Here is a 13675-nt window from a genome sequence, read left to right as displayed (position 1 = left end):
ATCAAGTACATACATGCAAAAATCTGTGCTAATTGCTAGGAACACAAAGGTGTGACAAATGAACCCTAACAGGGCCCTTGTGAGGAAAATGACATTAATCAAATAATAATACAATTATATAGTCACAAGTAACAATAAGTGCCCGCAAGTAAAAAGTATAGGACATTCTGAGAATACATACGAGGACCTGATCCAGAGTGAGCTGGAAAAAGCATCCCTGAGGAAATAACTTTAAATGTGAGTATGAGTCACAAACCTCTGTAGTGACAGGGCCTCTGCCTACCTCACCTGTCTCTTGTCCTGTCACTACCCATTTAACTCTCTGTGCTCAAACCTCAAAGGACTTCTCTAGTTTCTGAACCCTACCCACCCTACCATCTATAGGATGTGGTTTTCTCTGCCTGAAAAGAACTCCTTTGCCCCAACTCACATTTAAAGTCATTTCTTCAGGGATGCTTTTTCTTTAGTCTCAAAGACTTCTCAAGGAATGTTTGTTGGATGAATTAATGAGTAGTTTCCCATACATCCACTTTCACCAACTCCAAATCAAAAACTGCAGCAAGAGGAATCTCCTAAAACAGCAAATGTACTATGTGATTTCCAGCTTAGAGTCCTATCGGAGCTTTAGATTTTAGCTTTGGGGAAAAATTCCTTAATTGTATGAGCCTGGATGAGGTAGCACAGGGAGTGAGCATAGGTAGAGAAGAGATGTTCAAGCACAGTCCTGTGGTTCCCTCCCGACATTAGAGTTCAGGGAGGTGAGAAGGAACCAGCAGAGGAGACGGCTGTGGTCGGAGGCTCGGTGGTCAGTGTTGGTCAGGGTTATGGAGAGAATAGGAAGGCAAGAGATATCCAGGAGGTTCACTCCACAGGAGGTAAAGCCTGTTTCTCTCTGCATGGAATCAGTGAGCAACTCTGGGGTTGCTAGAACCGAAACACACTGTTTCCTCATTGGCAAGATTATAGGTTTTGAAAGATAATTAAATGAAACTGTCTTAAGTCATTTGGAGTAAGAATATATGGTATTTCTATAGTTAAGCAATATTTTTATTCTTTTTAAGGCATTACAATAAAGGCTCAGGGGAAAGCACAGAGTAGAACATTTGATTTTTTAAATTTTGTTTTAAAATCATTAACTTATTTAATTCAACAGAAAACTTGTGATAGAGGAATGTGTCTTTCTACTGACTGACACAGTGCTCTTTACTTTTTAAAAGTATTTCTCAAATGGTGATTAGATAATGCCATTCAAAAAGATAGGAAATGGGCCAGGCATGGTGCCTCATACTTGTAATCCCAGTGCTTTGGGAGGCTGAGACAGGAGGATCACTGGAGGCCAAGAATTTGAGACCAGTCAGAGCACCATAGTGAGACTCCCATCTGTACAAAAAATTTAAAAATTAGCCAGATATAGTGGCACATGCCTGTAGACCCAGCTACTCAGGAAACTGAGGTGGGAGGATCATTTGAGCCCAGGAGTTTGAGGCTGCAGGGAGCTATGACCACACCACTGCACTCCTTCCTGGGAGACAGTGCAAGCCTGTCTCAAAACAAACAAATAAAAAGATATGATATAGTAAAGCTGTGAATAAAAGTCACTAATGTAAAAATATGAATACAGCGTTATAGTGCCAGAGACAAACATACACTTTAGGACTAGGTTGCTGTGAAAATGATCTTTTGAAATAGTTGCAACTATGTCAGAGTGCCCTCAAGGTAATGTACAAATTTATCACCAAATGTATGGAAAGCACAGCACCTTTAGGGCATCAAACCTGGAAATGTTCTTGGTTGTGATTCATTTTGCAATGGCAGGGCATGTGTTAAATAATACCAGACAACACGTAAGTGTTGCTTTTTAACTCAAAATACTTTGGGTTCAGTGTCTTTTATTTCACACTGTATTTGTTGATGATAAATCTGGTTGCAGATCCTTGAGGCTGTTGGACTTCCACAGTTAATGCCGTGTCATGTTTTTGTGTCAAATAGCCAAGTTTATTTTCTGTTAAGAGAAAATACAGTGACATTTTATGGAAATTTTATAAAATTTGTAAAATGAAAACAAAATTAAAACCAAATTATTTCTCTGGTAAGTCTTGATTGTAAATGTTAGAAAGAGTTACCACGATCTAAACTGGTCCACTTTCCCACAGGTATTTCTTTGTGGTTGAAGAAGACAATACTCCATTATCAGTCACAGTGACGCCCTGTGACACACCTTTGGAGTGGAAGCTGAGCCTTCAGGAGCTTCCAGAGGACACGAGTGGGGAAGGCTCAGGTAAGCAGTGGATAGATCTGCCCCTGGACCTTTGAATGGATGGTTTTAAGGCTTGTGAAACATACAAACTTCTGTGTGTTAGTAAGAAAAAGCAGCATGGGTGCACAGGTGAAGCTGAAGGTATGAGACAGAGATAAGGGAAGTATCTTATCTGGGAGGGTGGCATCAGATGACTTTGATCCTGACAAAAGGTTAGGAGAGACAGGTACGGGGACTGATGCCTTGAGGAGAAGGGGAGAGGTTTGGATTAGCCTCTATGGCTGTGGTTTGCAATCTTGCCTAAACATCCTAATCACATATAAGGCTTTAAAAACTGCTGATTTAATTGCCACGGGGTGAGGTCCAAACTTTGGGATTGTTAGCCCCGCCCTCCAGGTGATTCTAATGTACAGCCAAAGTTAAGAACCTCTAATCTCCAGGGAATAAGAGATGGTGACAGAGAAGCAGAGAGGCATTTAGTAGCAGTTAAAGGCCAAGATGAAAACAAAGTTAGTAGGATAAGTGGGCTAAGCATTTAAAGAAGACAGATGATGGAGAGCAAATAAGAAGATAAGAGGGAAATGAGAAGAGTCTGTATGGCGCCCTGAAAGCTCTTTAAGGGCATCATAGGTTAAAGGTGAAGGCTTGACAATGGTGCCCTACAAAAGACCATATATATAATCTATATATATACACACATATGTATATATAGCTATAAAGGCTAGCTATAGTAGTTACAAAGAGGAGCAAACATCACAATTAGGAAAATTATGGAAGTGTGTTTGGGAAGTAAAGGGACCAAGATACAGAAAACGAATCTTGATGGGCCTGTTTTTCCAGGACAGGGTCTCGCTCTGTCGCTTAGGAGTGCAGTGGTGTAATCTCGGCTCACTGCAACCTCCATCTCCTGGGCTTAAGCAATTCTCCTGCCTCAGCCTCCCGAGTAGCTGGGACCAGAGGTGCATGCCGCTATGCCCAGCTAATTTTTTTTTTGTAAAGACAGGGTTTCACTGTGTTACCTAGGCCGGTCTCAACTCCTGAGCTCAAGCGATTCGCCCACCTCAGCCTCCCAAAGTGCTGATTATGGCGTGAGCCACTGCACCTGGCCAAATCTTGATGTTAACATATCCGTTTGATGATTGTGTTTAGGAATATGAAATTCTGTATAGCTCACTTTCAACCTGCAGTGATAAACTGGGAAAGGTTTCTTCTCACTGTAGCTACCCACTCATTCACCAAGCCCTGGAAACTTATCTGTACACTGGTATCTGTGTGATATCTGCTACTTACAGTAACAAAATATGGAAAAATTAGTTTAGTTTTAACACTATTCCTATGTTATTCCTGGGTGCATGTTCTATACGTTGAACCTTAAACACTCTTTTAAAAATTTTTATCTTATTTTATTTTATTTTGAGACAGGGTCTTGCTCTGTTGCCCAGGCTGGAGCATAGTGGTGCAATCATAGCTCACGGCAGCCCTGAACTCCAGGGCATAAGCAATCCTCCTGCCTCAGCCTCCCAAGTAGCTGGGACTACAAGCATGTGCCACTATGCCCAGCTAATTTTTGTATCTTTATTTTTTGTAGAGACAGGGTTTCTGTTTGTTGTCCAGGTTCAGCTTCAAGTAATCTTAGAGCCTCAGCACCCCAAAGTGCTAGGATAACAGGCATGAGCCATGACACCCAGCCAAACATTCTTACTGGTACTTTATATTCCGTATTTTAATCAGATTGTCTAGTCCTTCTAACAGTAGTGAAATTAGCAAAATGGCCATCCAAATGCAAGCTGATACATTTCTTTTGGTAAGCAGATTGACAGTCAGGATTCCTAATATCTCAAAAGTTTATAGTCTCTGACCTGAAATTTTTACTAATTGGATTCTGCTCTGAAGAATTAATTTAAATTCAGAAAAGCCTTACACATATATAAGATCATGATGTATATTGGTCAAAATAAATATTATCTTGAATACATTTATAAATATTTTTACTTATGAACATGTACTATTTTCATAATGGAGAAGAAATAAGATAAAAGGATAACTTAAGGCTGGCAAGCCACAGTGTATGCCCTGACAGTAGCCTGTGCTTCTTATGTGTCTTCTAGGTGATCTGGAACCTCTTGAGCAGCAGAAGCAGCAGATCATTAATGAGGAAGGCACTGAGTTATTCTCCTACAAAGGCAATGATGTTGAGTATTTTATATCTTCTAGTTCCCCATCCGGTTTATATCAGTTGGATATTCTTTCAACAGAGAAAGACACACATTTCAAAGTATATGCCACCACAACTCCAGAATCTGATCAGCCATACCCTGAGCTACCCTATGACCCCAGAGTAGATGTGACCTCACTGGGGCGCACCACGGTCACTTTGGCCTGGAAACCAAGCCCCACTGCCTCTTTGCTGAAACAACCCATTCAGTACTGTGTGGTCATCAACAAAGAGCACAATTTCAAAAGTCTCTGTGCAGTAGAAGCAAAACTGAGTGCAGATGATGCTTTTATGATGGCACCAAAACCTGGTCTGGACTTCAGCCCCTTTGACTTTGCCCACTTTGGATTTCCTTCAGATAATTCAGGTAAAGAACGCAGTTTCCAAGCAAAGCCTTCTCCAAAACTGGGGCGTCATGTCTACTCCAGGCCCAAGGTTGACATTCAGAAAATCTGCATAGGAAACAAGAACATCTTCACCGTCTCTGATCTGAAACCCGACACGCAGTACTACTTTGATGTATTTGTGGTCAACATCAACAGCAACATGAGCACCGCTTACGTAGGTACCTTTGCCAGGACCAAGGAAGAAGCCAAACAAAAGACAGTTGAGCTAAAAGATGGGAAGGTAACAGATGTATTTGTTAAAAGGAAGGGAGCAAAGTTTCTACGGTTTGCTCCAGTCTCTTCTCACCAAAAAGTCACCTTCTTTATTCACTCTTGTCTGGATGCTGTCCAAATCCAAGTGAGAAGAGATGGGAAACTTCTTCTGTCTCAGAATGTGGAAGGCATTCAGCAGTTTCAGCTTAGAGGAAAACCTAAAGCGAAATACCTCATTCGACTGAAAGGAAACAAGAAAGGAGCATCTATGTTGAAAATACTAGCTACCACACGGCCTACTAAGCAGTCATTTCCCTCTCTTCCTGAAGACACAAGAATCAAAGCCTTTGACAAGCTCCGTACCTGTTCCTCGGCCACTGTGGCTTGGCTAGGCACTCAGGAAAGGAATAAGTTCTGCATCTACAAAAAAGAAGTGGATGATAACTACAATGAAGACCAGAAGAGAAGAGAGCAAAACCAATGCCTAGGACCAGATATAAGGAAGAAGTCAGAAAAGGTCCTCTGTAAATATTTCCACAGTCAAAACCTGCAGAAAGCAGTGACCACAGAAACAATTAAAGGTCTTCAGCCTGGCAAATCTTACCTGCTGGATGTTTATGTCATAGGACATGGGGGGCACTCTGTAAAGTATCAGAGTAAGGTTGTGAAAACTAGAAAGTTCTGTTAGTTACCTTATTATAGAGATATATTATGTAGAACTCCAGGAGGGACATTAAATCACTTTAAGTATAAACTGACTACTCCCACAGCTGAGAGAAGTTGTGACCTGTACTTGTACTATGGAAGGAAGGATATCAACGTGTGTATATTGATGTTTATATAAGTAACTCTTGAAGGAGACTTGCTCTAGCGTGCCCCATGGTACCTAGTGTGTGTCTTATGCTGGTTGGTGTCAAAGATAGAGGACTTCTTAAAGGAACTTGCCATTCCTTGCTTTGACCACTGCATGAACTGCTTCTAAATTATTTTATTACCTAAAAATTTAAAATATGCCATTCATTGCACACACCCACAAATGCAAATCATTCCTCTCTATAGATGCTAGGATATATATAAATTATTTTATAAATTCTTGTTTTAAATGTCAGTGTTTCTATGACTGTAAACTATTAAATTCTTTTCCTATTACAGATCTAATCTAAGTATTATTAAGTGAATAGCCCTCTAGTCAGTTATATTGCTATTGTAAATTCTTGTTTGTTGAGTAAAATGTTTAAATACTATATGTATCTCATGTACAAAGTTGACATACATTATATTCATGTTCATAAAATTAAAGATATTAGATTATATACTGTTCGTTTTCCCAAGCAGCTACCTTGGTGTATTCAGTTTCTAATCTGTCCTCAAAACTGCACCTTCTGTAGTTTGGCACCAAAACAGAACCATTTTAGTAACTAAAAAGGGATGCCCCATCTCTCTAAGTTACTATGTCATTAGAAATAGTTATTAAAATTTGTATTTTTGACGTTGAATAGGAGCCAGCTGTTAGGAGAGTTGAGAGAGCTACAGTAGACTTGTTTTAAAAGAATAGGACAAACCAAACACTGACTCGATAAGTATTCAACAAATTGTCCTTAATAACCTAAAACAATCACATTATAAGCATTTATTTTAAGTACAAAATTGAGATATTTCAAGTATTTTCCATCTGTTTGAATATTAGCAGAATAGTTAAATAATTACTTTAACCTCTAGCTGATGCGACTTAACAAATACCAATCAGGACTTTCATTAGTAAGAAGAAAACTAGGAAAGCTGTTGTTTTATAACACTAATGGTCTGCTACTTTGAACTTTGATTTTCATGGATTTTAAAAGTAATTTCAAGTGTAAGAGACAATTTAGGCAAATCATAATAGAAATATTTTATCAGAGACTGTGCACAAAGGGCACTTTTAGGTAACTTCATTTTCCACAGGTTTTATACATGAATCATGAGGGGTTACAAGAACATTGGTCCAGGAATCAGAAAAGTCTGGAATTTACTATCACCTAAAGCAATATGACTTTAAGAAAATCTGTTACCTCCCATCATCTCCCTTTCCCATCTGTAACATTAGGTGGTGATAGATTTAGATGAGATGACATTGTTAGATACTTTCTATTGTAAGAGGTGTCTTTGGTGGAATTCTATGATTCTAAAGTACTGTGACTACAAGTGTGGACAGGTATAATCCCTTTACCTCTACTGCCCCCTGCATACTGACCCTGCCGTTCGTATGGCAGGCATTCAACAGCAACATTCCTGTGGAGTATATATGGCTATGACCAAGGTAGTGTGCGTGGTGGTCCTTATAAAATGTGCTCTGCTTGCCTTAGGAAAAGATAGTTCCTAAAAACGTTATCATCCAACTCCTCAGTGTTAAGATATCTAAACAAAAGTGACCACATCTGTACCCAACAGTAATGACACCTGAATTTTTTAACAGATAAGGAACAGTACCCCCATGGTTATGTAACCAACCAACTAGAAGGAGAGACTTTAAAATTGAAAGCATCCCAGAGATGCTGTATCCTAAGTTATGAATGTGCTGCCATTGAAGAAAAATCAGCTTTCTCATATTACTCACATATATATATTATTACATAACAATGTGTTAAATGGGACTACAGTGAATCAAAGAGTTGTTGCAGCTTCTGAAGGTGACAGACTTAACTTTCAGATATTGCTTAATGCCTGGGAAACCCTGGGAACCAGGCCAAGTCAATTTAACCAAGCTTTTGCTTTTTAGCCAGCTGTGATGGTGGTTTCTACATAGTCTGGATAAATCTGAGAATTCTTTCATGGCCCCAGTGAAATTTGCCTTTTTGAAATTATTAGGAAAATGAAATACACATTGTGAAACTTCTATCACTCCTAAAGAAAGGGGAAAACCTATTAAAAATGAAGCTCTCTTATTTACTAATGCATTTCTATTTCAGGAGCATTGGCTAAACTGGGGACAAAAAACAAAAACTTGTTCTTAATTAACAAAAGAACTAGAAAGAAGCTCATATGAAAGCACCACCTTGTGTTCAGTGAGCTTCAGGATAGCTCTGTTGACAGCAGGGCATTTAGAGTCCCAAGTATAGTCATGTGTCATTGGGGAGGGAAGAATCTTTGAGGACATTTAGTTTACAATCTTTTATTTTTCAGGTGTAGAAAAGAGATTAAAGATCATAGAAGTCAGAATAAATTTGTAAAAGTTCTCATAGTCAAAACAGCTGAGTAATGGCATTGCCCAGACTCCAAAATCCTGACCAGAATATAAATCACCAATTCTTGGTTTAAAGGGGTTATTTGTGAATCATTTTCCAAAAAAAAGAAGCACACTTTTTGTATTACTTACCATTTCAAAGAAACTTATTCTTCAAGACCATTTCAGATTTCCTTAGGAATGTGTGTGTTACCCATAATCGACCATTTCAAACTTGTAAGAAAAAAATTTTATGGTCATTTTGTTATTTTTAGAGAGACAAAGTATTTCTAATCTAGGTTTGCATGTACATACAACCTTGAGGCTCTGAAATAGTTAGTCAATTGCTTTAATTATAAGCCCTGTTTTTTAAAATCTAATACTAATAAAAAATCTATGAGAATTATAACAGATTATTTTCTTTGTTAAATTACTTTATAATCAAGTTCTAGATTAAATGTTTAAGCATGCATTTAAGGATTAGTGCTGAAAAGCACTTATTTTCATTACTCAGAACACATTTGAAAGATTATGATTTTGATATGTTGAAGAGACAAAATGACAAAGATGAACTTCAGAGTTTGAAAAACACTTAATGATTCTTAATGGTTTGACTCTGAATGAAACCACACATGTGCGCATGCACGCACACACCCACACTTTTGTATATATTCAAGGAATCTGTTGTAGCTGAAACCAATCTAGTATCCTTTCCAATATTTTACCAATCCCTTCTAGAGATGATCTAGTTATATCATCTCATTTTACAGATGAGGAAATTGAGGCCCAATTAAGACTAGAATCCAGACTGCCTTACTCACAGTTTAATGTTCACTCAGGACTTCATCTTAAGCACTTCCTCACTATAGAAAGCATGGGACAACTCACCCAGAGTATACTTCTTTGTCTCTATTCACTGGCTAGCTTCAAAACAACACAAAAACAAGCATCTAACTTGGAGGACAATGTCATCTGGAGCATCTCCAGCCACTTCCTTCCCCCACTCTGATATAGTGTGACAGAGATACAATAGGCTGGGAACCTACTTTCTGGCCCTCTCCCTATGACCAAGTAGAGTGACCACTGCCAGACTTTAGCTGGTCTTTATGTGTAGTCAGCCAAATGACCTGGGAAGCACCAAGGTGCACTCACAATTGTGTTTCCCCAGAGAGTTTTAGCCAGAAAAATAGACAGTCTTTGGGGATTTGGGCCTTTGTTGTTTTGAAAGTAGGAAGTAGGAGAAAGGAGAACAGGGAGAGAAGTGGGGTGTGGAGAGAAGCATAATTTTATCTCATTTCTTTCTCTGAGAGATCTAAGAAGTCAAGAGAAGCAAGAGATCCAGTGTAATTTGATTTTATTAATGTTTGCATTCTGTCCTTCATGTAACCTTATGCTGGAGCATTGTACCTGGATCACCATCCTCTCTGTCAGAATTGCATCTCACTGATGGACATTTTCATTTCCCAGGAGTGGCTGATCATGCATCTGGGCAAGATTTCCTTCATTTCTCTTTACATTCTCCATTCCTGACCTTTGAGAAACAGTCATCAAAGTATAGAAATAAAGTCTTTTAAAATGCCTTTCCAGATGGACCCTTAGAACTCTTTCAAAGATGTTTGTAAATATTTACTCTAAGTGTAATAGAAATAAAAGGCTGTAGATCTTCATTACGGAAAAACCATTAGCTCAAGGTCTTAGGCACAGTTTCATCTTACACTGTCATTATTTGGATCCCAAAAAAGAGAGGGTGAGATTGGCTATGCCACAGTATAGCGGGGAGGAGGGCAATGCAGGGAAGGACATTGATTCCTAGTAAAAGATCCATTAAAAAACAGAAATAAGAATGAAGTACCAGAATGTAATTTATCATCCCTTTATGCTACAGAGGAGAACTTGCAAGGCAGTGTAAGGTTTCCCTGGAACTTGTTAGAAATGTCGTCTAGACTTTGAGCCAGGAACACAATCAAGCAACCTCCCAGGGTATAGCCAGGCCCCAAGCCTCTTCAGAACTGGGCATAATGTTTTGAATTGAAACAGAGGTGTAAAACAGAGAGGTCAGAGCAGATCAGTACTGGTTATGGGTGATGAGATCCAGACAGAACAGTCTCAAAAAAAGTAACTCTTACAATGAGGGGGTATGATGGAAGTGTTATTTTGTTTTTTTGAGTGTAGTAGTATTACTGTCTGAAACTGGTCAGTTTTTAGTTGCAACTTCAAAATGTTGTTTGTGTCTCTCTTTTCTTGTAAACACCTGCCCAGATTAATACCCAATCAAATGCCATGACTTGGAAATAAACAAATATTCATTTCTTGTCTATAATTACCTTTTAGGATAATCCTTTCAACTTGTGTAAATAAGATATAACAGAATAACACCAATAGTTATTTCAAGATAGACTGGAAACCCCAAAATGCCCCTATAACTCTGACAGTAGTGTGTTTCTGAGAAAGATTGTTTATAATAAACAGAACCAAGTACATGAATACATTACAGGCATAGAAGTCTGACTGTTTGTTCTCATCCCTTCCTATAAAATGAACTCAGACCTATTTAAATAGGATAAATATATTAGTTCCTTTCATCATACAGGCCTGATAATTTCCACATTGCCAGACCAACAAACAGTTTTTGGAAGAAGTATGTCACACTCAAGAACCACTGGTAAATGTCTCATAGGCATCTGCATTTGTCCGACCTGGTTTGTGCTCTGTGGGTCCATATGGCTGAAGTAACAAGATTGTGGCTTAACCAATGTCATAGTTATAACAGTAGACATAGATTGCTACATGAGCAATTTGGTTAAGAGCAACTGATCTAGTCACAAATATGGCCCATTTCCAATGGTTCAGTTTTCATGTATCACAGTAGCTACACTAGTTTTAGCAACATTTGATGTTTCCAGCTCTTCTGGATATGGTAAGAACTTTAAGTGAGAGAGACAAACAAGCATGCATATATGTTTTAAATAATAAAATAAAATTCAACCAGTTTTATTATGGTAAAATATAACTTTAAAAACATTTTTAAAGAAATAGCAGACTCTATTTCTATTTTATGGCTATTTTAAAAGAGTAATATTGAATATCTCATTCCTGCTGAATAAAGCTTGTCATTCTTCAAATAAAGAGGTCAAGCTGTAAATTACAGATTGCGGAATTTTGCCTTCTATTATGCACAGGATCCCAAGTTCTGTTGGGTTGTCCTGGGGTGATCTTCAGGTATGGGAAAAGATGAAAGAGATATGAAAGCAGGGTAAGAATCACAACATTTACATCTAAATTGAATTTTGTGCAAGTTCCATTGACTAATGGCAGAGAGCTGTGCTTCAAATACAGCTGTGGACTGAGCAAACTTGGCTGCTCTAAATACTGAATGCCAGTTCCTTTGCCAATTCCATGGGCAAGCATTCCAGGAGGCCCGAGTTAAAATGTGCAGATAAATACTCAGTTCTGGAGTTTTTTGGTGCCAAAGCATACAGAATACTGACTTTCTGCTATGGAAATCTGGGAAGAACGGAACTTCTGTTTTTAATATCTCTGAGGATTTAAAACAGTTCTTAGACTACTTATTACCTTTCATAAAACTCACTCCTACTTTAAAAGTCTCTTGGTGGCTTACCTATATTAAAAGAGGAAAATAATTCTTTTGATTCCACTGAGTTTTCTCTTCTCTATTGAAGTTAAGCAAGCTAATAAGAGGACAGCAGAGGAAAAAGTGCAGAAGTGGGACTTTGGGCATTTTCTTAAACTTCTGTGGACTTGAGCTTTCTCATTTGTAAAATGAGAAGGGAGATGATCTCCTAGATTCCTTTTTGGAGAAGCAGGGAAACTAACAACCTTTAAGCACATACAGAGTGCCAAGCATTTGAAATACCATTATTTAATCCTTATAACAACCCTGAGATGAAGACATTATTGTATTCTTATTAAGCAGAGGAGAAACCCAAAGAACAAAGAAATTACATAATGTGCTCAAGGTCACAAAGTTAATACAAGATGGAGCTGGAATTTAAACGCAGATACATCTGGTACCAAATGAATGCATTTTTCCACATCCACCTGTATGCTTGTGAGTTCCAGTGCTACTTAGTGAATCTCACCAGAATGGAATACATGACGAGTTCCTTACTAAAACTGCAGAAAGTTAAAGTGTATTAAAGCTTGGCCTGCATATTTGTAAGCAAGTTTTCTCTGACGCAGATACAAATCAAGCATTAGGGACAGAAGATGAATAATTGACAAAGTATTGCTAAGTTACTGTTATTGTGTAGAACTTTCCCGTTTTAATGGGGACTCATACTACCATAACAACTTTGCTTGGTGTTTCTTTGTGTCTTATAATATAGAGTTTGATGTAATGCTTACATATGATACAATGTGTCTTTAATATGATGTTAATAAACCTTTATTTAATGCTTTTGTGTTTTAGCATATCAAGAGTTGTCTGTGGTTGTCTTTGTTTCTGTTCCTGCTTTGCCTTTGCACATGTTTGACTTCTGTTATCATTATTTAGCAGCAAATGTTTACTGGGCCTTCATTAGATGCCACATCCTGAGATGAGAGTTATAGACTGAGCTGAGGCATCTCTTTAATCCACATAACAACCTTATGAAGTAGACATTACTATTTTCCAAATTTTACTGATGAATAAACTGAGGATCAGAGAAGTTTAGTAACTTCCCCAATTTCATGCAGCGAATATGGGGAGCAGTTCTGTGTCCAATTCAGGGTTTTAGATCATGCCAGTGCAGGAAGGGATGATACTTATTTACTGCCTTTGGGAAAGATCCTCTGACTGCTTTTCAAGGAACTCATTGGCACGAATCTACTTTTAAAATTTGTTAGACTTGTGTTCGGTCTACAAAGCACTTGTTTTGATGGCTCATGAGATACTTACTACTGACATTCTTGTGATTTGCTTTATTACACTTTTGTTTCTATATGAATTTTTCCTCATCTACTTCATAGTGAAAGAGTTCACACAGCCGCTTCCAGAGTTCCAGGCTGAGAGCTAGTGAACTTCATGTCCTGCATGGGAAAGGAGCCAGCTGATGACAAGATTCAGGTAGTGTCATCAGGGCTTGTTTGGTTGGACTCCATCCTGGACAGTGCTAGGGAGGAATGATGGCCGTGTTGATTCTCTGGGTCCTCCTCCAACTTGAAAATATTTTTTCTAATTGCTAAAGTAATATTATAGATATATATAAACTACAAATTATTGAAACACATGACATGAAACTTGAACATTTGCCCTTATTATTTTCCCCAAAGAAAACTATTTTTAACAATTCTACTTGCATTCCAATACTTTTTGTTTCCTGTTAATAAAATATTTGTTATCTTTCATTTTTATCAAATATGGAATTATACCGAATACACAGTTTTGCTTTTTTCACTGAATTTGA

General features: G+C 38.1%; 1 protein-coding gene across 5 annotated transcripts in view; it reads left to right on the top strand.

Moving 5' to 3' along the window:
• The window catches only part of NDNF (neuron derived neurotrophic factor), a 65546-nt gene extending 52842 nt beyond the window's left edge, over positions 1–12704 (top strand). For all 5 annotated transcript variants that reach the window (XM_017859303.1, XM_017859305.1, XM_017859304.1 and 2 more), the window contains exons 3-4: positions 2154–2278; positions 4366–12704. In XM_017859303.1, coding sequence (XP_017714792.1) covers positions 2154–2278; positions 4366–5759 — 1519 coding nt within the window. In that variant the 3' untranslated portion in view covers positions 5760–12704. The remainder of the gene's footprint in view (positions 1–2153; positions 2279–4365) is intronic.
• Positions 12705–13675: the final 971 nt, after the last annotated feature.

Source organism: Rhinopithecus bieti, unplaced genomic scaffold (assembly GCF_001698545.2).
Source record: "Rhinopithecus bieti isolate Rb0 unplaced genomic scaffold, ASM169854v2 scaffold_48387, whole genome shotgun sequence".
Lineage (NCBI taxonomy): Eukaryota > Metazoa > Chordata > Mammalia > Primates > Cercopithecidae > Rhinopithecus > Rhinopithecus bieti.
This window is presented reverse-complemented; position numbering and strand designations above follow the sequence as displayed.